Source organism: Panicum hallii, chromosome 9 (genome assembly GCF_002211085.1).
Source record: "Panicum hallii strain FIL2 chromosome 9, PHallii_v3.1, whole genome shotgun sequence".
Taxonomy (NCBI): Eukaryota; Viridiplantae; Streptophyta; class Magnoliopsida; order Poales; family Poaceae; genus Panicum; species Panicum hallii.
In genome coordinates this window covers 32,606,539-32,630,194 of record NC_038050.1, presented here as the reverse complement: position 1 = coordinate 32,630,194, position 23,656 = coordinate 32,606,539, and the positions used below count along the sequence as shown (strand labels likewise).

The 23,656-nt window shown below is 45.6% G+C and overlaps 4 protein-coding genes and 1 pseudogene across 7 annotated transcripts; 3 read left to right on the top strand and 2 right to left on the bottom strand.

The window, feature by feature from the left end:
• Positions 1-212: 212 nt before the first annotated feature.
• LOC112878216 (syntaxin-71-like) lies at positions 213-3,665 on the bottom strand. Its single transcript, XM_025942648.1, has 10 exons — positions 3,479-3,665; positions 2,945-3,371; positions 2,698-2,826; positions 1,824-2,001; positions 1,389-1,474; positions 1,207-1,275; positions 1,081-1,125; positions 934-996; positions 756-832; positions 213-547 (listed from the first exon to the last, which is right to left on the bottom strand). The coding sequence occupies exons 2-10, from the start codon at positions 3,098-3,100 to the stop codon at positions 532-534; spliced, it is 819 nt and encodes a 272-aa protein (XP_025798433.1). The 5' UTR covers positions 3,101-3,371; positions 3,479-3,665; the 3' UTR covers positions 213-531.
• Positions 3,666-5,405: 1,740 nt separating this feature from the next.
• On the top strand, positions 5,406-7,332 carry LOC112876174. Of its 3 annotated transcripts, XM_025940222.1 has the most exons (5): positions 5,406-5,724; positions 5,835-5,922; positions 6,254-6,310; positions 6,385-6,471; positions 6,552-7,332. In XM_025940222.1, exons 1-4 carry the CDS (start codon positions 5,450-5,452, stop codon positions 6,427-6,429), a joined length of 465 nt encoding a protein of 154 aa, XP_025796007.1. In that variant the 5' UTR covers positions 5,406-5,449; the 3' UTR covers positions 6,430-6,471; positions 6,552-7,332. The 3 variants fall into 3 exon arrangements, 2 of the variants coding, with proteins under 2 accessions (XP_025796007.1, XP_025796008.1); XM_025940223.1 differs by lacking the exon at positions 5,835-5,922 and having other exon boundaries at positions 5,408-5,724; XR_003225268.1 differs by lacking the exons at positions 5,406-5,724; positions 5,835-5,922 and adding an exon at positions 5,929-6,179.
• An 831-nt stretch (positions 7,333-8,163) lies between these two features.
• Positions 8,164-12,913, top strand: LOC112876172 (annotated as a pseudogene).
• On the bottom strand, positions 12,908-16,264 carry LOC112876173. The gene is made up of 8 exons (XM_025940221.1): positions 15,885-16,264; positions 15,671-15,801; positions 14,926-15,003; positions 14,767-14,811; positions 14,507-14,551; positions 14,350-14,401; positions 13,771-13,867; positions 12,908-13,365 (listed from the first exon to the last, which is right to left on the bottom strand). Exons 1-8 carry the CDS (start codon positions 16,195-16,197, stop codon positions 13,200-13,202), a joined length of 927 nt encoding a protein of 308 aa, XP_025796006.1. The 5' UTR covers positions 16,198-16,264; the 3' UTR covers positions 12,908-13,199.
• Positions 16,265-17,835: 1,571 nt separating this feature from the next.
• Positions 17,836-23,117, top strand: LOC112876964 (DNA primase small subunit-like). Of its 2 annotated transcripts, none has more exons than XM_025941153.1 (17): positions 17,836-17,941; positions 18,041-18,179; positions 19,666-19,716; positions 19,800-19,975; positions 20,087-20,164; positions 20,266-20,377; positions 20,516-20,600; positions 20,673-20,724; positions 20,806-20,867; positions 20,958-21,073; positions 21,187-21,308; positions 21,471-21,539; positions 21,630-21,687; positions 21,962-22,035; positions 22,145-22,193; positions 22,310-22,389; positions 22,608-23,117. In XM_025941153.1, the coding sequence occupies exons 2-17, from the start codon at positions 18,059-18,061 to the stop codon at positions 22,668-22,670; spliced, it is 1,368 nt and encodes a 455-aa protein (XP_025796938.1). In that variant the 5' UTR covers positions 17,836-17,941; positions 18,041-18,058; the 3' UTR covers positions 22,671-23,117. The 2 variants fall into 2 exon arrangements, with proteins under 2 accessions (XP_025796938.1, XP_025796939.1); XM_025941154.1 differs by having other exon boundaries at positions 17,844-17,941; positions 18,067-18,179.
• Positions 23,118-23,656: the final 539 nt, after the last annotated feature.

Here is a 23,656-nt window from a genome sequence, read left to right as displayed (position 1 = left end):
AAAGGCTTCTTCCTTTGGAACGCATGAATCAGTCCAACATCCACGCAGGAACTTCTCAACAGGGCCAGTACTTGCGTGGCTGACATTGAGACTGCAAACAAGTGAATCGCCCAGATGCGAGCTGGACCTGGAATACGGTCGAGTTGGAGCAGCAAATTATGTGAAACATGTATTCGGGTAGCACTGCTCTTGGTACCAACTATACCCAGACAGATTCAACATAAAGATGGAGATATCGATGGAAGACCTGACGGAATATACATGAGCACGTTTACATGGTCCAACACAGAATGATGCCGTGTACTCCTCACTAAGAAATTTACTCCCAAATGTACAGAAGATATATCTCTTTACTCCAGTTTACGCACACCCAGTGATCACTTCAACAAACCCTAGTTAAGGTTCAAGCGGGACACCACAAATAATACAGAGATATGACAAAACAAATCGCTCGTGCACATGTCGTAATCGTCACTCCAAGAACTGATAGGTAGAGCCATAATAACAAAGGGGCCACGACTGGATTCCACCTCACTTTTTTAGCACGCTGCACAACAAAGCAGAAAGCAAGATAATGAGCTGTATATATTGAAGACTAGCATGTCATAAAGAACTCTTGCACTACAACAAACACAAACTAAAGAAAATCTCAGCATACTTATAGTAACAATGGTATATCTAGATTCATTTGATACTCATACCAAACATATTTTTGGAAATGGGACTAAATTTTGTTGACAATGAAAATTACTTACTTGTAAAGGTAGGCCGCAATACCAAGAATGACACAGAGAAGGATGATATCAATGCAAAAGTTGCGACTCGATCTCAGCTGGTAACAAGTCAATGTGGAAAACAACCGGTATGAGCTATGAGATCACACAGCTAACCAAGCATTAGTTAGGAAGTGCACAGATAAGTGCTAGGTTTTACCTGAAGAACAGTCTCCTTCAGTCTAACGTTGGTATTCTTTAAATCTGCATTGGCTCTATCCACCTACAGTCATCATTAGCAAAATAAGTGTTGCTGGACAATTTCTAGATGGAGCCTACAGAAACTAATGGCTGCCAGATAACAGACCTTGTCATCCATTTCATCCATCAAAGGAACTTGCCTGTCCAATTCCTGATAATCACAGCTATTTAGTTAACTGTCCATAACTTATTATAATTATCATATAACAAGAAATAAAGCACAGCATGCAACCTCATTCATGTCAGATGCCATGTTTTTCAGAGTTTCCAGCCCTTCACCAATAACGTCCAAACCTTCATCCTGCAGAATTTCATTGCCAAGGACTGGTTACACCAGATGAGAAACCGAGAATCCCACATCCTGTAGCAAAAGAAAATGAAACGGAAAGAAGAAAAGTGATTCAGTAAATTTACCTGTTTCATTCTGCGCATCTCATATTCCCGGCGGAACTGGTTTGATTCTTCTGTCCCCTTAAAGTACTCATCGTCAAAGTTCCCATCTGTATGTTTAAGTGGTGTTACGGGAAAAGGAGGTCAGCCAGTGATCCAAAAGATACGAAATTCAAAAGCAAGAGGGTCTAAAAGTCTCAAGACTACACAAGAGGTTAAGCTTGATTAGGTGGCTTTCGAATAACTATGGAGCAATGAAGTTAGGTGCACTAGCGTAATTTATGAATCTCGTTAATCATTTTCGATTTGGAGTATTGGACATAAAAAAAGATTATTTGGATCCCAGTTTCATCAAAAGGTACTATGCCAATCTTTCCTACTAAAAAGCTAATGCATAACAGTAATCATTACAGGAAAGACAAAGGTGGAGCAACAGAAGATGTTCAGATGCTCACTAACCAGCAGTAGTGTCAAACTTTATGGCTCCTCCAGTGCGAGTGCGAGATCCTGAGGCTCCCCAAGTTCCATTTTCCTTTGTGGCAGTAGAACTTCCATCTGGGATTGATTGTATTCTGTCAGGTAAGGCGGCAACCAGATCACTACGGGTCGCAATTTCTTCTTTTGTGAGCCCTTTCACCTGTTAAAAGGAGTCTTCAGAACTAGGTTGCCTGAATCTATCGATGCTGTCAAATCTAGCTATATAAAATGGTATGCTAAGTTAAACTGTAAGAGGCGCATTTGCGAACAAGTAAAACTTTGTATCTTTACGAAGAGAGATGTGTGGATAAGGATGTCAGCTAGTCTAAACTCAAATACACAGGTGATCAGGCAGCCAACTAGGACGGTCTAATTTGCAATTCAAGCTAGAGCATGCACCACCCACAGAGGAACCAGATGAAGGTAGCAATCAACCAGTTTGCATATGTATGGATTCCATTCAGATGACAAAACACAAGATATTAGATTTTACCCATGCATGTCAAATCAGCGCATAACCATCATTTACCAATCCAATGAAATCCTCCTACATGGCTCACTTGGTCACTTCCAAAGTACCAAATCCAGAAACATCGCAACTACTAACCCAAACCACAGCTTTTCCCCCAAATTCTGCCATTGTGGTAGTGCATCAATCCTAAAATTTTACAATTCGCGAAATGGACCATTTTCCAATAGACTCCCTGACCCTTGCAGCCAGACATCCTAATTTTAGGCAGCTACAGTCCAAGCAAGTTTAGCAACTGGCAAGCACAGAATCAAGCCCAAAAGTCAAAAAGTTCGCAGATCTAGCACAAACACTCAAGTGAGGCAATGTGGGTACTAGGGCGGCAACCTTCTTCACGGCGAGGCGCTGCAGCTTTGGCAGGTCCTCCTCGAGGAGCTTGGCCTTGGTGCGCCGGATCTCAGCGTTGAGGGCCACAACCGTGGCCCGGTTCTTCTCTTGCTTCGCCGCCTCTGCTTTCTGCTCCAAAACAAACCATCAGATTCAGATCGAGTGCGCCGGTTCGCCTACGCGGGGGGGGGGGGGGGGGGGGGGGGGGGCGAGAGAGAGAGGGAGGAGGAAGGGGACGAGATCTCACCTCGACGCATTGGTTGACGTCGGCGTCTACGGAGGCGTAGAGGCGGGCGAAGGGGTCGTCGCCGGCGACGTTGGCGCCGTTGAGCTTGTCGACATCGTACTTGTCGTACTTCTGGCAGATCGCGTCCACCCGGGTGAGGATGTCGATCACGGTCATCCTCGTGCCCCGGTTTCTCCCACCGCGAGCGAATTCGAGACGAGGTTCGCAGCGGAAGGAAGCGAGGCGAGGTGAAGAATTACCCGAACGGCGAGCCAACAGAAGCTGAACTGAACGGGGAAAGGGAAGAGAGAGACGACAGAGGAGAGACGGCGGAGCCTGCCCGAGTCAGGTGCTGCCGTGCTGGGCACAGCCTGGACGGGCGGTGGCGACGACGCTGTCGACCGGGCTCCACCAACCGGCCCGGCCTCGGATGAGATCGGTTGGGGCCCTGAACCACGAACACAGACACGTCATCACATGCTTGCTGCTCGAGGTAGAAGATCACGCCATGGCAAGCTGACCGACGGCGGCGGGAGAGGAGAGCGAGCCACGTACCCTGTGAGGCTTGCACGGGAGATCTCACCACTCCTCGCCGTGGCAAGCTCACCCTGTCCGCCCGCGGCGGAGCTCGCCCGCGCTTCCCGCGCGCGGCGGAGCACACCCAAGGGGGCTTCCGCGCGCCCGCGGCGGAGCTCGCACGCCGGCGGATTTCACGGAGCGGAGGAGAAGAATCACGGCACACCGGTCGGGGATGAGAAAATTGCATACATAGGGCGTGTTTGGATCCACCCTCAAATGGCAAAATGGCAAAAGGGTAAATGGCAAATTTTTGCTCCTGTCACGTCAGATGTTTGGACGCTAATTAGAAGTATTAAATATAGTTTAATTAAAAAACTAATTATATAGATGAGGACTAAATGACGAGACGAATCTATTAAGCCTAATTAATGCATAATTAGTAAAATTACGGTAGCATTTGCCCTTTTGCACTTTGGGGTGTTTGGATCCAAAAGTGCAAAAAAAATGCAAAAGAGCAAAAATTTTGCACTTTCTCTTTCTCTTTCCATTGGATCCAAACAAGCTCGTAGCACTCCAAACATCCCTTCGCAGTTTTCCTATTACTTCGCAAAAATCACGCCCTGGTATGTATTTCCTCTTTTTATATTTTTCCATATATTTTGCAGCTTAATTGACCAAAATGTCCTTACGTTTCATCTCCCGATGTCTCTCTTCTCTTCTCCTCCCATTCATGACCTGTTAGGGCCACGAGCAGCACGACCTTCGCCCCGGTTGTCGGGATCGTCCTATCCACCTCCTTCAGCACCGCGTCCGGCCCGTGTCACCCAAGAGCACACGTTCCGGCGCACCGGCTTGAGCATAACGTCGAGCATCTTGCGTGTGTCGTCCCGGCACTGGCGCCTGCGGCGGCCGCCAGGCGCGGTGTTGATGTAGGCATTGCCGGCACCAAGGCGAGGGAGCGGAGAGGGGCCGGGGAGAGGAGCGTGGTCCGGCGAGCGGCGGGGCGGCGGCGGAGGGCGCTGCCGGCGACAGCGAGGAAAGCGACTGCTCGATGGTGGACTTGATGACGAAAGAGGAGAAGGAGGCCTCGCGCATGACGGCGAGCAACGGCTGCTCGAGCTTGATCTTGACGACGAGCAGCTGCTCTTGCGAGGCCTCGGGGCACCCCGCTGTTACTGCGCCTGTGCATGCTTGAGCGCGACGACGAGCGCGTTCAACACGGGAGGGCCGGTGCCCGGCTACCCATCGAGCGCCATCGAGAAGCAAAGCTCGAGCGCTCTGCTCTACAGCGGGTGCGCGCCAGTGGCCCTAGGAGGCCGTAGTAGGTCACGAACGAGAGGAAAAGAGAAAAGAGATGCCGCTGCAGATAGGGAAAACGTAACGTACAGGGTGAAAGAAAATATAAGGGCATTTTGATCAATTCACCTACGAAATATATGAAAGAAAAATAGAAAAGAGACAAAATACATATAATAACATAAAAATTAAGTGCCACATGTTTGGACTCCTATTTTTACGAAGTTAATGTTATTAATGGCAATACTGCATAGCGTGATATTTGATCCAAATATGCAATTTTCTCCTCGGGGATGTAGGAGAATGTATCCGGTGCTCCTAGCACCTCACATGCTCCCTTGCTCCCTTGCTCCCTCACGTCTGGAGCCGATGGATGGGCAACAGATGGACAAGATGGCGGTGGAAAAACAAGCGATGGCTATTATATATGCAGCCCCCTCAACGAAGATTGAAATGCATTTTCAGCCTGTCTTCTTCCCAATCGAACCGACCAAATGGAAGCCCCTCAAGAAGCTACCTACAGTTCAAGACCAAATCCATTTGTTCTTAGGCAAAATTAGGTTCTGGACATTCAAAAAAAATTGTGTTTGCCCAAACACATTAAAACTCTTTAGTAATTAGGTCCTGGACACTACACCTCTTATTATAATTAGAAAGGTACGTGAAAGACGAAATTGTCCCTGCCAATTCTCTTCTTTCCCCTGCTGCCAAATGGGAGCAAAACGGATCGTGACTCTTCCTCCCTGCGCTGCTCTTGTTGCGCTCGCCGCCCCCTCCGTCCGGCATCTCCTGCTGCTGCCCCGCTCTGCTCCAGGCACACGGCCGTGCCCTTCGCCAGTTCCCCGAGGCCAGGCCTTTCCCTCCTGGGCGGCGGCCTGTCACGGCGGCGGCGCCCGCTCGTGGCAGGAGATGGAGGAACCTCCTCTACGATTCTTCAGGGACATTTTCCCAGAGAACCACGCCGATCTGTCATGGGTTCCCGACCGGTAAGATTCTTGCCATTTTCCCCTAAGGTTAGGCTAACCGTAGGCTCGATTTTGCAAAGGAAATCGTACCCTTGTACATCCCATTCATCTTTGTGCCTTTGTATGTGTAGGATGGATCCCAATTCGTCCTACAGGCTTGCTATTCGAGTAAGCGCTTATGTCAAATTAACTGATGATGATGGTCGCCAATATTGCAAGGCATGTAACATTCCAAAGATTTTAGACAGGGATAGCACAAACTGGAATGTTTTACTTCTTGAAATTGCTACAGAAATTAAGCTAGGCTCAAAGCAAAAACTGTGTGTCACCTGTAATTCTAACCAGAAATTTCTTCATGCAATTGACATGTACTGGGTAGTTTGGGATGGAAGAAATAAGGCTTTGGAGTTGGGATGATAGTTTTGAGTGTATTTTCAATTTCAAGGCAGAGGTGGACCATCACTTGATGAACCATTGTAAACTTTCAACTCAAACTTGAAACATATCTTACATAGCACACCACTAACATGCATATCTAAACAATTTACAGTGCTACACCAACAAGAACTATCACTTCTGTTTCTACACCAAGCCCTATGACAAGAAGGTACGAATGCAACTTCCAAAATTTTGCCATATTGTATTACTTCTTACTAAATTTTACTTTTTCTCTCCATTTAGTATGTCAAGAAGGTTGTTGCAGCAAACTCGATCTACACCAACTAGAGCTATCACTTCTATGCAAACACCTAGCCCTATGACAAGGAGGTATAAGTCCTCCAATTATGTTTTCCTGGTTGTTATCTTTCTTTAAAATAATTGTTGACATGCTTCCATATCTATTTCAGCCGAAAAAAGGTTGCTGGAATTTGAAGGCTCCATAGAGCCTGTTGCATATAAAGCACTATCTCCAGTTGAAAGAACATCTAGGTCTGTTTAGCGGGTTTTGGTTGATTAATGATATACGCTTGTGGAACTAATGCCATTTGCAAGCATGATGAGCAGGAATCACAGGTGATAGATGAACAAGTTGGTGAAGATGTATACCGAAAAGGAAATGAAAGTTGCAAAGTGGAAAATCATGAGGACCAAATTTGTTTATATTTTAAAATTGAGTATAGGAATGCAGCACTATCAAGAGAGATATGAAATACATTCGCTTTGCATAGAATAAGGTGCTCAAGATGATCTAACAAACATACGAGAGACACCTTTGCACTTACACAACATTTGGGATATACATTTTGGAGTGTTGTGTTCTTACAGGAATGTTTGGAATTTCTAAAAATTTCTTCGGAGTCTCTTGGCATGGGCTTTCTGCGGAATGTTCGGAGTCCAGATATATGCGGAGTCTCCACATATCTCCGGAGTTATTGTTCGAAGTCTCCGAAAAATTCTTCGGAGTCTCTGGAACTTGAATAGCCAATGGCTAGTTTTGGGGGCTGGGGTATAAATACCCCCTCACCTCCTCCATGTTAACTCTCTCGGTCTGTTTACCACCTGCCTCCATTCTTGAGCATTCAAGAACCTTCTTTGATTCCTCCTTGACTTCCAAGTGAGATTTGGTGAGAGGATTGAAGGAAAATTGAAGGGAGAGCAAGTGAGAGTGCTAATGAGCTCTCTTGAGCATTTCATTCTTCGTCAAGTCGGTGGATTTCGTGTTTGTTACTTTTGATGCTTCAAGCTCCTAGCCGGCCCGGCTTTGCCTGTTGAGCACCCAAACTTGTGGTGTGCCCTGAAAAGTTTGTACACCCTCCACGTTCTAGTAAGTGACTTTCGTAGCCTTGGGGCTGGAAAGGGGAGGCTACATAGCTCAAGAAGTAAGTTTCTTCTTAGATGCCTCAACGGAGACGTAGACTCCGAAAGACTCCGAAAGTTCCGGAGATTCCGAATAAATATCCGTTGACTCCGAAAGTTACTGACAGAATTATTTTAATTGAAGTATTTTCAGTTTCGACTATTCACTCCTCTTGTCGACGTCTAGATCCTTTCACCAGTAGCCTTCATGGAGAAGGGAAAGGCCAAGAAGTTGAAGGTTGTCAGGTCTACCAATAGCCTTTATGGAGAAGGGAAAAGCAAAGAAGGTGAAGGTTGTCAGGTCTAAGAAAGAGTAGGGAGTGCCGGATCAGTAGCATGTAGGGTTTTGGTAGCATCAAGATAGTCAAATGTGGCTCGAATCTGTGATTTCCTTTGCTAAACCTGCTGAATCGTTCCCCTTTGCTAAACCATGTCATTAGGGTCTACACTGTAGCCAAATGTGGCTGAACCTGCTATTTGTATTTGTGTACTGCTTGCTGAATAGTAAAGAATATGGTGAAGAACATGCTGTTATCATAGCCTTTTATCTATCTAAAATCTTCATTTGAAGAGGCAGGGGTATATTTATCTTTTATAAATATAGTGATATCTGTTTCATAAGGATACGTTATAATATGTGTTACAGTGTCCAGCATTCAATTACCATAGAGTTTTAATATGTTTGGGCAAAGACATATTTTTTAGTGTGTCGTGGCAAATGCCACCTTTTCTTAGTGTCGAGCACCTAATTTTGCCTTAAAATCTCCGTCCTTTTCCCGTCCAATCCCCCTGCTCTCCCTTTTTTTTTCCCTCCCCTGTCTCTCCCTTGCTGTTCAGGAACTTGCTTGCTCTGCTCGATCGCCCTGCGCTTGGTTTTTGCGCGTGAGAGCTCAGAAGCGTGTCCTTTTCGCTTCCGTTTGATCCGGTCTTTGCCAATCCAGTCGAAGCTCCTTGCTTGGTCCCAAAGAGAAGAGAAAGATCGAGGAGAAACGACGACGGCACAAAAATCCGGGGCGAGGGCGGCCGTGGCCATGGTTGGTGCTCTGTTCTTTTCCATGAGCGCCGCCGTACCATCCGCTTGACTGGCCAATCATGTCTCCGTCCGTGCTTGGTACCAGCTGAACTCGGGCCTCGACCAATCGCCGTCACAACAAGATAGAGAGAGCTGGTAGCTGAAGCCTTCTGCAGCTGCGGAGAACTGGTCCGGTGGTCCCGGAGAAATGCGGCAGATCTCGTCGCTGCTGCAGGGCCTGGCCCGGTCGCTCTCGGTGGGGAGGTACAGGAGAGAGCACGGCGGCGACGGGAAGGCCGCTGCACCGGCGGTGCTGCGGACGTCCGGCACGGATGTGGGGCGAGGGCTCGGAGACGTTCGCCACCGTGTGCTCGCGGCGCGGCGAGAAGGGCACCAACCAGGACTGCTCCATCGTCTGGGAGGTCAGCTCTCTATGCAACTCCTGCTGCTCTGCTCCATGCTTCATGCTTGCTTAATTTCGCTCTTATTTTTTTAATTAAAATCATTGGTGAAATAAATTTGTGCTTGCACGTGATAGGACAAAACGCTTAGTTTCAAAAGCACAAATTTCCTATGAATTATACGGATTTTTTTGGGTTTTACACAAAATCTGGAAAATTCTCGTGGGGCTGGCCTCCGTTCTATGGAAGAAAGCGAAGAGCCTTTTGATGTGACTGTGTACTGAACTGAACCTTGACTTGTCTTTCCGTTGCTCACCTGATCAATTTGTTCATCTTATTTTCGGAGCTGCTCCTAAAAATCCAAAAGTAATGTTTTTTCTTAATTTCAGTGAGCAACTAAATGAATTGTATGGTATATATTGGCCACAGGGTGTTCTAATGATAAGGTCAAAATATTCATGGAGGCATAGGTATTGGAGCACGAGTCTGTGCTAGAGAAATGAGCTTTCGTCCAGTCAGTACCGGTTATTTTTGTTCCCCTACTAAAGTTGCTCCGGTAGTAAAGTTGTTCCGGAGTTATTTTAGTACTGAGTTCGAATTTGAAAGCTTCCGGAGCTATTTTAGTACCAGGCTAAGGTACCGACCAGTACTAAATGTCGCATTTTAGTACTGACTGATGTTTTGGCTCGGTACTAAAATGACGCGGTCATTTAGTACCGATCAATGACACTATCCGATACGAAATGGTGACATTTAGTACCGGCCGGTGTCTTGGCATGGTATTAAGGGTGTGTTTGGTTGGGCTGTGGTTTTTGTAAAAGCTGCTGTGAGCTGTGGGCTGTGGAAAAGCTGTTGTGAAAAAGCTGCGGTGGGAAAAGCAGAATACCGTTTGGTTAGAGCAGCTGTGAGATGTGGGAAACTGTATGCTGTGGGTGAAATACCTGTAATACGCTGAAAGTTTGTGGGACTGTCTATATACAAAATACTTGTACAAATCTAAAACCTAATATGTTCAATATTTCACATGTAAATGTATCTTTTGGAAAGTTTTTCATCCATATGGTCCATATAAATAGAACTGTAGCAATTACACAAGGTAAATGGCTCATGAAATTATGATATATATCAACATAACTATCCTCCTCTCGCACTAATCAAATCATCAGCGATCTTATCACGAATGGTATTCATGGTATCCTCATTCTCTATACCTTCACTCCCATCTTCTTATGTTTGTGTGGTGCCGGGGCGGGGCAACGACGGGCGGGGCGGCGCGGGGTGCGACGGGCGGGGCGGCGCCGGGGCAGGCCTAGGCGAGGCGGCAATGGGCGGGGCGGCGACGGGCGGGGCGGCGTCGGATGGGGCGGCGCCGGGGCGGGCCGGGGCAGCACGGCGATGGGGCGGGGCGGCGGATTAGAACGAATTATTTTTTCATAACCAGTGGCAGGTGGGTAATTTTTTACCTCAAAAGCCACTGAAAGAAAGGGAAGGGGTACTTTTGCATTTGTACTACGGTGAAAGCTGGTTTTAGGCAAAAGCACCTAGACCGTTTAAGCCTTTTGGTTGGCTTTTGGTTTTTGAAAAAGCAAAAGCAGGTTGTAAAGCCCAACCAAACGCACCCTAAATGGTCTTCCACGGGTTACTTAAAAAGGAATGCATCTCCCACCCAGTTACATGTGATGCATAGGTAGGATGGTAAGAAAGTTACGTGCGAGGCTGAAGGTTGTGGGTTCGAATCCTCCCAACCTCTCACACGCATTCACGGCCTTCCGGAGGTTTGTAACATTTTTTTCTTTATTTTTTAGGTGTGAAATTATTTAGTACCGGATAGCGCGACCGGTAGCAGTACAGGTCAGCTTGTACCGGGCGGGAAACCGGTGCTAACCGGGCCGGCGGGTACCGATGCTAGGATTCCTAGCAGCGCTGGTGTTTCCTTTTGGCTATCTTTTCTCTGTCTCTGACAAGAGAAAGGGATCATACGTGTCCTCATTAGCTAGCTCAAGGAGCAATATGTTTGTTTCTGATGATGGCACTTTTCAGCTTTTGGTATCTGAAACCAAAGCTACAGCGCTACATCTTTGGGTTGTTAAGCTCACAGCCTAAGATGGAAAGTTAGCCACATCACATAGTAGATTACCACACACGTATTCTTGAGAGATCTTCGTGGACTACATCCTTGTTGTCATGCTAGGGCCTTGAATTGTATCACTGCTTCTTTTTTTTCCAAGATGATATTCTTGAATTAATTTTGTTTTTTATTAATTCTGCAACCCAAGCCATCCAATGGAGTGAGGACAGCCATGACCTACTGCTAGATAGCTCTATGGCTGGGTTGTTCAGTTGGTTGGGTGTGACGTCACACTGGAATCTTAAATTGTCAATTATCATATAATGATTGTCAATTATCATGTAATGATTGTACAGCATAAGATTAACAATCCCCTTAAAGCTGAGCCACACATGTAATGCCAAACCGGCAGAACATTACCCACCATATGGAATCATCGAACTTTCACACCAGCAGCTGGCAAACACCATCTAAAGAAAAAACTACAACAATTTGGGGGTTTTTTTTGCCTTTTTGTCCAGTTATGTAAATGTTTGGAATTGGAGAAAATTCAAAGAACACAATTTTTTTATGAAAGAGTAAAACTTTGTGCAAGATTCTTGTGTTCTGGACAATTTGTTCTTATGGCTTCTCTATCGTGTCCGTTCAGGGGTTCGGGTGCCAGGATGACACCATCTTCTGCGGCATCTTCGACGGGCACGGCCCGTGGGGCCACTACGTCGCCAAGGCCGTGCTCAACTCGCTGCCGCCGTCGCTGCTGTGCCACTGGCAGGAGGCCCTCACGCTGGCGTCGCTCATCGACCACGAGAAGAAGCTCAGCGACAGCCGGTTCGACCTCTGGAAGCAGTCCTACGTGGCCGCCTGCGCCGCCGTCGACGACGAGCTCCGCCGCAGCCGCCGCCTCGACGCCGTCTACAGCGGCTCCACCGCGCTGTCCATCGTCAAGCAGGGCGACCTCATGGTCGTCGCCAACGTCGGCGACTCCCGGGCCGTCCTGGGCACCACGTCCCAAGACGGCGCCCTCGCCGCCGTCCAGCTCACCATCGACTTCAAGCCCAACCTGCCTCGTAAGTCGCTAACTGTTGTCTCTCTTGCTGCCCATCCTTGTGAATTGCGACGACGCCGACCTTTGCTAACGGCGTGTTCTGGAACGCGATGTGCAGAGGAGAAGGAGCGCATCCGGCGGTGCAACGGCCAAGTGTACTGCCTCGCCGACGAGCCCGGCGTTTACCGTGTCTGGCAGCCCAGCCGGGACTTGCCGGGGCTCGCCATGTCGCGCGCGTTCGGCGACTACTCCGTCAAGGACTACAGCGTCATCTCGGCCGGAGGTGACGCAGAGGAAGATCAGCAGCAGGGACCAGTTCGTCATCCTCGCCACCGACGGCGTAACAAGACATGCCCTTTTCATTTCAGTACGGTGGCGCTCGCCTGATGACTGACGGTGACAAACGTGAACTTTTCCGGCAGGTCTGGGACGTGCTGTCGAACGAGGAGACCGTGCAGATCGTGGCGGGGACGCCGGACAGGGAGAAGGTGGCGAAGCGGCTGGTGGAGTGCGCCGTCCGCGCGTGGAGGCGCAGGCGGTGGGGCATCGCTGTCGACGACTGCTCGGCGATCTGCCTCTTCTTCCACTCGCCGCCGTCGTAGGGGCGCGCGCGACACGTAAGCGTGCCTCAATCGACGTCAGGGAGACAACGAAATGCACATCTCAAGACTACGATCATCGTGCCCGTTGCATTCGTGGTTGGGAGCGCAATTGTCGCCGTCCACGATTCAGAACATGCAGCTTGTCGCATGATTGCGACACTGCAGCTGGTGGATGACCAAACCAAAAAAAAAATCTCGGCTTTCACACCGGGCTTGTCAAAAAGTACAAGAACGAACACCAGCCACCAGAAAAGGGAAAAAAGATGCATTTTGTCCTCATTTCCAGAGTATGGCTCCGAAGTTTCTGTCATGATGGCAAATAGTCGCAATTATACGTGTACATCAATCACAAATTGGTCACAACTCGCATATTTGGCGCCATCCGCCCAAAAATCACCAAATCGGAATCTTAGAAACCGCCCAAAAATCACCAAATCGGAATCTTAGATCTTCTGCAATTGAGCACCATGCATTATTTCGCACATCCCGGAACACACCAATTCACCAACTATCTGATTTGATACACTGCAAGCGCATGAAAGTTCAATCTGTGGTAGCTACGATCGTCGAATCAGCCACCGTAGCGGCTTTTTAGCGATTCAGGAGGCTCCTCTTCCATAATGCCGGCTCCAGTAGTGTCCAAGTATTCCCTTATCGTGGTTTTCCGGTCACCAAGATAGGTGTGGTCTAAGAAGTTGCTGTATGCTGGTTCACCAAGATTTTTTGCAGCAAGAACACTGAAAAGAAATTAAAATCATAAGAATGTAGATAACATCGTATTGCTAATAAGAATATCAGTAACACCATTCTTCTATACCACACCTCATACAGTAATGAATGGTCGTTATGAAGAAAAATGTGTTGCTCTTGGATAACTACAGTGTTCAAAGCAATGATTTCCCTTTGCTTCAGAAATGTAGCTTGCTTTCAGATGTTAGAAAGCAATCATATCATTTTTCCTTCAGAGATGCATCTTGCTTTGAGATGTCAGTCTCATAGATGAAAGAATGTACAAGGAGAATGTACCCTAAATTATTGGTAGCGTGCATACTTTGTGATGTTAATTACGAATTTATCCAAGAGACGAAAGAAACAACTCCACAGAGCATTTAACACTATATCTGTCAACAGGAAGTACTCACCAATGTCTAAGATACAAGCGACATGGTAAAATATCATCTCTCCAGATTTTGTCAATGTTGAACCGTCCGTAGCGTTGGTTATATATTTCCTTGCTCCCTGCAGAAGGGATGGTTCAAAGTTTCAAGATGTAATTGACCTCGGAATAAAATATGATTTGGTATGGTCTCAAGCATGAAGCAATTCTCTAGAAGCAACTAAAACTACATTACCATAAAAACAACTTAAATGTGCAATTTTTTTGATTTGTCAGAAAAAAAGTGAAAATAATGTTCAGCATAAAGCTTTTGTTAGTTATCATAAACTTATTTGAACAGGAATCAAACATGTCTAGCTTAATATGACGTTTAGGGCAAGCTAATTAGTTCTTTTAAATGTCATATATTTTATAACGAAGGGAATATAGATAAAAGCAATTGGATGAACTTAAAAACAGATTACCATTTCCTTCAAAGCATAAACAACTACTACTGCATAATCTGATCAACAATTGAAGTGAGAGACTGAAAGCAAACAGACATTGACAATAATTACAGAACCAGGTGAAAAAAGTTGGAATCATATGAAGACACAAATTCTACCTTGGCATCTCCCTTTGAAATATTCTTCATCGCTGTAGCGTGCACAGACAACCTGACCGACAAATTCCACCAAGACAAGAATAGCTCTGATTGCAAGACGCAGCAGCAAAGAGCAAAAAGAAAACTACAGGTATGGTTTCAGATGCAGACTGCATACTGCTTGATTTGTAAACGGCACTCCATCCAGTCCTTCAGGAACAACCTGACAACACATTAAAACACAAACATAAGTGGCAACAGACAATTGCCAAAAAGCAGTCCAGATTATGGTTCAGGACTGAACAATGAAAATCTATACTACAAGCATTTCAGACTCCAAATTAAGCAACTGAACATCATATCGAATGGTGCAAGATATATTCATTAAACAAAATAGGCTACATCTGCAATCATGAAACGAATCGATTGGTCACCCACCACAAGAAATCTAAATTCATGTTCCCTCTCGAGAAATGCTGGCACCTGCAAATATTATGGATTTTCAGTCTTCACCAAAGAGGAGCTCAGGAACGGTCCATTAGATTGCCGAGTTTGCCCTTCAAAACATATGATATGTTTCATAGAAAACTACGAGACCTCCTCCTCCTTGATTTCGAACACAGTGACTACTATCAGTTCCCCCTCGCATGGCTCCACGCTTAGGCTTGAGAATTCCTACAAAGCACCCAATGCAAGAGTGAAAAAGAGAAGATTACGGAAACAAAAGAAAACCAAAAATGCAACTTTCTGAGTACGTACTGCACTCTATATTCACAAACATAATCCAAGGTCAAAGCATTGGATCTCAACAAAATATCTAAGTTTAACTCCATGCCTATTTGTTCCTGAAGCATGTTGTTTGAAATCCCAATTCTTTTGTGTGCCACTGCACCAGTAGTGCAATTTGCTATTACTTCATATAGGACAGAGAGGGTGTTAAAAATAAACTAGCTTTAGAACTACTTTATATTTTCCTTTATTACACGTAGTTTCAGGTTTACACAGTTACTGCAAAAGAGGTATGCTGTATGCACGACAATGTCACAGACAAAAGTAAAACGACAGATTGAACTTGCAAAAGTACGTGTCTCCAGTTCAACGTATTCCTACACTAAACAGGTATTACCCAAATTCCCCAACAGGAAGTAGCATTTGTGCATGACAAGACGAGTTAGACCGTAGCACATAGCCGTACAAAAGTTCCAACGGTCGCACTTCGTGAACAAATGCCGCCTTAGGGGATTACACATCAAAATCCCAAGCCGTACATATGGTCTAATCGAAATTATTCTATCCACCTTGTAGAGTTCAGTCACACACTACTGTCAATTATGGTGAGCACCTTTGTGGCCTCGGCGGCGATGCCGCGCTCGAAGAAGATGGGGGCAGCATGAGCGAACACCCGCCGGAACCCCCTCAGCGCCGCCACGCGGAAGCCCTCCAGGTCCGGGAACGTGCTCCTCGCGCTCCGCTCTGCCACCAATCAGCGTCAGGCCTACCAGGTTCAGGGATCGAAGAAACCCACTACTTGTGGCTGCGGGCGGCGCTCCGCTCACCAGAGAGGAGGGAGCCGAAGCCGACGACGGAGATTCGGCCGCCGGGGGCGGCGACGACGGCGAACTCCGCTGGGCAGGTGAGCTCGGGGAAGGAGCCTCCGGCTGAGCCAAGGGACGCAGCCGTCGCGGTGGGGGGATGCATGGGGCGGCGATGGCGGGTGGCCGGCGGCGAGAGGTCCGGCAAGCGGCGGAGGCGGAGGCGGGCAGCGGGGAATGGGAGAGCAGGTGGGAGGAGGGCGGGGCGCTGTGGGACGTTGGATGGTGATCGGACGGCTGCGGGTGGCCTCAGGCGAGGATGCGCGAGGGCGCGCATTATTGAGCCGGTTGAGGCGAGGATCTGATTCTTCCGATGGCGCAAGGACTAAAAGAAGCAACAGCATGATTCTCTAGTGAATCCTGTTTGTTCAAGTGACCAAAAGGACCAAAAAACCCCGCTCCGAATGGTTTTGGTAGAGCTGCACAACTGATTCTCTACCGGAATAAATGGTTCAGTAAGTTAACTGATTCTTCATCGGTAATGCTAGGACCAGAGCGTCCCAAGCTAAAATAAAAATTAAACGCTCTCATCTAGTATGGTGGGAATTTTTGTAGGTAATTTGTTACGATAGGTATGAGCTAACGTTGCAGCGGGTAAGACAGTTCAACCTTAATGATGGATGTTGTGGTGGACTTCTCACCTGAGTTTTTGTTGTGATAGATATACTATGATATTGCAGCAAGAGTTTAAGTTGATTATTAATGTTGCAGCGATTATTTGAGTTGATTATTGATATTGCAATAGTTGTTCTAAGATTGTTCCACGGGTCCATATGTGATGTTGGAGTGGTCATTTTCAATATATTTGAGATGCTATTTTAGAATGTTGCATAAATTTATTCTAAATGTTTCAACAGTTGATTTGTCATGTCGCACCTTTTAATATCGACTAATTCTATTTATTCTATTAATTTTTTTAAAAAATATTTTTTGAATGTTGCAATTATAGTTTAAAAATATCGCAATTATAATCTTTAAATGTTGCAAAAAGTAAGTTTCAATGTTACAAAACTCTATTTCTGCATATTGTCATTCTTATTGAATATTGCATGAAATACTGTGTCATGCTGCGGCGAAAATTTTCTATCATAGAATCAGATGACAGAGTCATTTTTATATATATGTTTTTTAGTGTTGCAAGTAGTAACTTTGAAGAATGTTGCAGTAATTTATTTTTGATGTTGCGACGGAACGTCCGATGGAAAATTTCATGTCAGACATCCGGGCGCTAATAGCTCCGATTCTTAATTCCTTGAAGAGTGGAGTACTCGTTGACAATATCTAGTGGCAACCTGAGATTGTGTCCGAATTCAGCAAACATGCGTATTCATACCAATTGATGATTCGCTGGAATGTTATTATTAAATCACGCATATTTTTACCATCTAGTGACCATTTGTAGAATACGTTGAGAATGACACGGTCATAGCACGTGCGATTAACCGTTATATGATCGCACGTATCCGCTGAAAATAACAATATTCCATAATAAAATAAAATATTCCAAAACTTCTAAAACAAGATAAATAAAAATAAAAATATTCTAAAATAAGATAAATAAAATTTTTTTGTTTTATTTTAGTATATTTTATTTTATTCTATAATATTATTATCTCTAATGGATATGTGCGATGATACTGCGGCTAGTCGTACGTGCTACGTAAAAGATTGAATGTGCTTTGCACTGGGCCTCGCCTTGAGGAATTGGGCCACCTGCTCTCCCCTTCCCTGTCGGCTACAACAAACAGACAAGGCCCAAGATCCGAAGGCAGGACAGGCCCTCGTTACGAACCAAGGCCCAGATAAGAACCAGAGCGCCAGCGGCGGTTTGGCTTTTTGGCGGGAGCGGCGCCCTTCTTCCCGCCATTCCGTTGCCTCTTTCCCCGCTCCGCTCTCTGCCGCCCCTCAGCAGCACCGCTCCCCACCCCTACTGCGCCGCCCGCTGCTTGCGCCGCCGCTGGATCCGAAGCCACCGGCGCCGGGAGCCAAGGGCGCGGACTACATCCCCCGTCTCCAACCAAGTCAGCACAAGTCCTTCGATTCCTACCACCTTCTACGCTGCAAATTCAGTCCGTGCTTTTTTGTGTGTAATTTTAATTATTTTGTTTCTTTTGGCTCAGTCTGTTCTTGATCTGAGGATGGGCAGGGACGATGAGCCGGTTGACTCTATGGAGATTGATGGCCAGCAGCAGCTAAAGGTAGAAGACCCTGCTGCGGTGCCGGAGGGTTTCAACGCTGACTACCTCCGAGTCTACTACGGTAAAGCGATTCGTTCCCTTTTAACGCGTGGAACTGACTAGATAGTGACCCATGCGCAGGGGCGGGCCCAGCATTTGGGGGGGCGGGGGGGTTATTTGAAATTTCAAATGGTGTAAATTTTTTTTGACAGCTCAACCCTGGACCATACTATATATTAATATATATTAATAGTACATAATGGAGCACTTTTTTTTAAAAAAGATCTCAAATCAGTGGCAGCACCGCTACTCTTCCTCCTTTTCATGATTCAAACCTACATATTACAAGCAATCGAGTTTCATAAATATTTTCCTCATTACAATACTACATTGTTGCAAATTTATCATTAATTTCGTAAATTGCAATGATAATTTTCATAAAATATGGATAAATTTTCACAAACCTTTCAAGATTAAGGGCTCGGTTGCCCTTGCACCTTGCTGCCAGGCGCCGCTCACAGCTCACTGCCTCCCTGTCGCCGAGCCGAGGCCGAGACGCCGCCACGCCGTCGTGCGCCGAGCAGGCGAGCCAGAGCCTGTCCTTGGCGGCTTGGCAGCAGGCAGCCCAAGCCCGCAGGCCGCAGCCCCGTTGCCGGCGGCCTAGCGCCCCGCCCCCGCGGCAGCGTGGCTCAGGCGCACGACTACCAGCCTGCCGGCTACCGCGGTCCGCTGAGCCCCGCCGCCGCTGCCGCTCCGGCTCCGCCCGCCGACGCTGCCGTAGTGCCCGCCGCCGCCGCCGCTCCACCCGCCGCTGCCGTTGCCGCGCGCAGCCGCAGCCGCCGCATCGCGCGTAGCTGCCGCGCCGCCCGTAGCCGCCGTGCCGCGCCACCTGGGGGAGATGTGCGTGTGTGGGTGGTGGGCCAGGGGTGGGGGAACGGGATGGGCATGGCCGCATGGGGCAGTGGGGGTGGGGGCTCGTGGGCCGCGAGGGGAGGGGAGGGGAACGTGGGCCGTTCGGTGGGGAGAGAAAGTTGGGCTATTTTCGAGCCCGTTATCGTATTTCTTGTCCGTTTTTTATTTTTTTCTTCATATACTTGAGAAATACTACATATACAAAAATTTTATAAAAAATAATGGGTATTCAACTGAATACCCTTGATTCAAGGTGGGCCTGCCCCTGCCCCTGCGTCCGATATGTCCATAGCTATCAGTCCTCTTTAATTGCATTAATTCTGGACAAAGTTGTGATCTTGCATCTCATTGTAGAGGCTCAGTGTTTTTCTTTTGTTGAATTCGTGGGTTTTTTTTCCTGCTGTAGTGAGTGAGACGTAGCATGGCTAATATTTGCTTGCTGCAAGAATTTTTCTTTAACTCCTTCCAATTTCTTGCGATTATTTCCATACTCTTTTTTTAAGACCTAGCAGATTTTGTTATTCTTCTCGTGTAACTAGGCATGCTCTTTACCTGATTGAGGTTTTGCATTTAAAAATCTACTCCACTATGTAAGGATGCTAGTTTCTTTGATTTTTCGCTACTGCTTCTGCTAACGACCAGTGATACTATTGCAGGAAAGCTCTTCCCATATGATGATTTCTTCAAATGGCTTTGCTATGGAAATGGTTCGTGCTCATCTGGTTCTTTGGTTAGGGTTAGGCTTGCGCTCTTGCTGTTTCTTGATTAACCAAAATTTGTTTTTATATAGATGGAAAGCACCCCGGATGTGATCAGTCATATGTTGGACGTCGAGAGTTTTCATTTACACTAGAGAATGACATCTACCTGCGCTTCCAATCCTTTGATAGTGCTGCTGAATTGGAGAGTTCTATCAAGGAGAAGTGCCCTTTCAAGATTGATATTGGACCTGTCTACAGTGTAGATGTATGATGCAGCATCAGTAAACATATCAATTTTTTTTTATTTTTGCTTGATTCTAGTTTCCTGCATTACCCTCTGTTTGCTACTACCTGAAGAATCGTGTTCTTTGTGCAGCCTGCAAAGCGTCATGCTTACGCCCAATCTGGCAATAATGTCTTTGTACCAGTGGAAAGGGAACTAATTTTTGACATTGTAAGAAATTTGCATTTCTTTTCTTTCCCTGTTCACTTTATCTGTGTACGCTGTATTCTTGCACAACCGTTGCAAGTTGCCAACATCTTTTATTTACGCAGGATATATCTGATTATGATGATGTGCGCTACTGCTGCTCTGGAGCTGATGTCTGCTCGGACTGCTGGCCCTTAATGACCATTGCTATCAAAATTCTGGATACTTCTCTTAGAGGCATATTATTTTATTATGCAATGAATCATAACATGAGCTATCCACTTTTGCAGATTTATCTGCACGAAGTGGAGATTTGCAGTTGGTTACTTCTACTGCAGTGTGCATTTGTTTACTAACTATAATTATTGTTTGCAGATGATTTTGGTTTCAATCACATACTGTGGGTATACAGTGGCCGTCGTGGTGTCCATTGCTGGGTCTGTGACAGCAGAGCAAGAAAGTATGTTCGAATTAGCTTCTATCTGTTTCTTATGTTTGTTGATCCTAAAATATATTTGTGTTCTCCTGTTAGGCTCAGCAATGAACAAAGGGCTGCAGTTGCTGACTATTTTCGAGTCTACAAGGTGACACCTCATCCTTCATGACTCTACATGCTGTTTGTCGCCCACACCAGAAGTCTATTTAACTCTATGGATCTATCTCAGGGTGGTGAAAACACACTGAAGAAAGTGTCCTTGGCTGGACCTGTCCTCCATCCTTTCCTTGCGTATGTCTTAATTGCCTTGTCAATTTGTTTGTTCTACCAACAGAAAATGGTAGAGCTAAATTGATTATTATGTAATTTATGCGCCTGCAGACGGTCATACATGGATGTTCTTGAAAGCTTCTTTGAAGATAAGTTGCTACTTAGCCAACAACTCTGTGCATCAGAGGAGAGATGTCAGAAGATGCTTGATCTCATCCCTGATGAAAGTAAGAAAAGGCGCCATAAGAAATGAACATCTGATATAGATTAAACCTACCATCCCTTGTTTAGCATGGCATAAATATGTTCACCATCATTCTGAAGTGGATTTCATTTCTAGATGTTGCTAGTGAGCTCCATGACAAGTGGCAGGGAAATAGACGATCGTCTATTTCAAAGGAAGATGTCAATGCAGCCAGATGGAAACAATTGAAGATGACCTTACAGTCAGGAAAGCACAAGGTTCTATTTAATCTTCTGCAATCCTAATTGCTTTTTTTCTGTGTTCAATCCCCTGCAGTCCTATTCATTTTTATTTGGACATTTGTCTGTTTATCGATCACTATTTATTTCTTTTGGTTTCACCAGATTGTATAATATCCCAATTTATCTTATATGTTTCAGGTTCAGGGCCTTCGGAGATGTGTGGAAGAGATCGTCTTCTCATACACATATCCTAGACTTGACATGGAGGTAAAAGGAAATTCATCAGTTGTATGTGTTTGCAGTAGTAAAATTATCCAAGGTTCTTCTCACTCCTAATCAACTTTATACACATGCCAGGTATCAAAGCACATGAATCATTTACTAAAAGCTCCGTTTTGTATACACCCAAAGACAGGTAAAACTTAAAAGACATAATGCATTCAACTTCTGTTTTAGTTTGTAATGTGATAATTAGGTGGCATCTCTTATCTCAAGAGAAGGTGGTTATACATATGCTTGGCATGTCCATTTGAAGCCTCTAGACTGCAGAACAAATTTGGGCACTTAAATACTTAAACCTTTTCATTTAGTTTATTTATGAGTGAACTGAACTATTCTAAGAACTGCTGGATTTTTTTGTCACACAATGCACCCTATTGCCGATAATTGATTGTTGTTTCTTTTTCTAGGTCGTGTTTGTGTTCCAGTTGATCCCAATAATTGCGATGATTTTGATCCTACAGCTGTTCCGACTCTATCACAGGTATGGTCCATATACACTAGCATGAATTAAGATTATACGCTAACATTTCATATTCTTCTTCCAAGCATCATGGTACAATGCTGATTTGTGAAAATAATACTTTATACAGCTTTTAGGAGAGCTCAATGCTGTTGGTTTTCAGACAGATTCTGAAAATAGTAAGTGATTATAAGCATCCACCTTCCGTGATTTGTAATTGCCAAAAAAAATAACGTTTTAGTACCATGCAACCTTGCCTAATACACCCTCTTTGCACAATCCTTTTGAGTTACAGATTGGGAAAGAACGTCCCTGGAGAAATCCATCAGGTTTTTCAGAACTTCGTTTCTGCAACCACTGCTGAAAGCATGCAAGGTACGAGTGGCAGTTCATCCATATGTATGTATGTGAATAATTGAAACCCTGCAAAAGATCTTCGGCTGTAGATCTTAAGCAAACATGAGATAACTTCTTGATATCATGTGATTCTATGCTCGAAAACATTTGATCTTGCGCTTAAACATTTTCATTGTAAGAAAATAATGCTTTGCTATTTCGGTGTCCCATGACATTTTTGACCTGAAATTTTGCAGAAGGAACTGGAAAGTGCATACAATGCAAAGCTCCAACAGTCCAAGAATTCCTTGAATTGGTAAAATCCACGTACGCACGCATCACATGGGTGGGCCAGTAGCCCACATTTCTGCCTGTCGGACGCGATCAGGAGCATTTCAACTGGACACTGACCTCTTTGCATGGATGAATGGGCGATTATTCCATGACGCTGCTCCGGAGATGGTACCATGTCGGTTCAAAGTTGTAGCTACCGAGTGTGATCGGAGCTATACCGTACTGGTGTACGACGTGCTTTAGGCGCATGCAGGTTTCAGTGCTGGGCTTCAGAGAACGAGTGTAACACTTGCTGATCGACGGTGCCAAGGTATATCATGTAACTTAGGCTACATATGTCCAGCAATTTGTAACAAAAAGGGAATCCAGATGGCATGTTCTAGGTATTTGCATTGCCGTATGCTGGAGCTTGGACTAACATAACAAACACAGACAGACGGAGATAGGAGACAGTTTTTCCACGCAAGTTCCGTGCCCAGCAGCTACTGCCTCTGTCCCAAATAAATTATTAGTTATTTTAACTTATGTACGTATATAAATTTTACTATACATCTAAATATAATATATATTTGATACGTAGAAAAGATTATATATCTAGAAATGCGAAATGCCAGAATGACTAGAAGGGAGTATTTAAGACTTACTTTTTTACCGATGAAGCAAATCCAAAAAGCTGACAACGCTATTATTTCCAGGTTGAGACAGGGCACAAGTACAAATCCTATGCCTATGTATCCACAAAGCAAAATGGGGTCAGAGGCATCTTTCATTGACAAATGTGATTCTGCTACTTACAGTGCTACACGTTACATACGAACAACACACTACTAGACCTACATGTAAACGGTTGTGTTGGTTGCGAAAAATTCTGACGCAACTTCGTTGCATGAACTTGCGTATCAAAGGGATCAGTTCAAACTGTTTTGCATCGAAGTTCGTGCACTAACGAAACGGTCTGATGCTCCCAAAATATGAGTTTGGGGTCTAATGGGGTGGATCGGGTGCGTTCGTC

What these genes read in the sequence shown, in the direction of transcription:
- LOC112878216 (XM_025942648.1), bottom strand. Translation starts at nt 3,100, where the DNA reads ATGACCGTGATCGACATCCTCACCCGGGTGGACGCGATCTGCCAGAAG. An exon ending in ACGTCAACCAATGCGTCGAG is followed by an intron (nt 2,827 to 2,944) that starts GTGAGATCTCGT and finishes GTTTTGGAGCAG; the next exon opens with AAAGCAGAGGCGGCGAAGCA. An exon ending in TGGATGAAATGGATGACAAG is followed by an intron (nt 997 to 1,080) that starts GTCTGTTATCTG and finishes TGATGACTGTAG; the next exon opens with GTGGATAGAGCCAATGCAGA.
- LOC112876173 (XM_025940221.1), bottom strand. Translation starts at nt 16,197, where the DNA reads ATGCGCGCCCTCGCGCATCCTCGCCTGAGGCCACCCGCAGCCGTCCGA. An exon ending in TCGCCGCCGAGGCCACAAAG is followed by an intron (nt 15,004 to 15,670) that starts GTGCTCACCATA and finishes GGTGCTTTGTAG; the next exon opens with GAATTCTCAAGCCTAAGCGT. An exon ending in ATGAATTTAGATTTCTTGTG is followed by an intron (nt 14,552 to 14,766) that starts GTGGGTGACCAA and finishes ATGTGTTGTCAG; the next exon opens with GTTGTTCCTGAAGGACTGGA.
- LOC112876964 (XM_025941153.1), top strand. Translation starts at nt 18,059, where the DNA reads ATGGGCAGGGACGATGAGCCGGTTGACTCTATGGAGATTGATGGCCAG. An exon ending in GACCTGTCTACAGTGTAGAT is followed by an intron (nt 19,976 to 20,086) that starts GTATGATGCAGC and finishes TTCTTTGTGCAG; the next exon opens with CCTGCAAAGCGTCATGCTTA. An exon ending in CACTGCTGAAAGCATGCAAG is followed by an intron (nt 22,390 to 22,607) that starts GTACGAGTGGCA and finishes GAAATTTTGCAG; the next exon opens with AAGGAACTGGAAAGTGCATA.
- LOC112876174 (XM_025940222.1), top strand. Translation starts at nt 5,450, where the DNA reads ATGGGAGCAAAACGGATCGTGACTCTTCCTCCCTGCGCTGCTCTTGTT. An exon ending in ATGGTCGCCAATATTGCAAG is followed by an intron (nt 5,923 to 6,253) that starts GCATGTAACATT and finishes AACAATTTACAG; the next exon opens with TGCTACACCAACAAGAACTA. An exon ending in CCAAGCCCTATGACAAGAAG is followed by an intron (nt 6,311 to 6,384) that starts GTACGAATGCAA and finishes CTCTCCATTTAG; the next exon opens with TATGTCAAGAAGGTTGTTGC.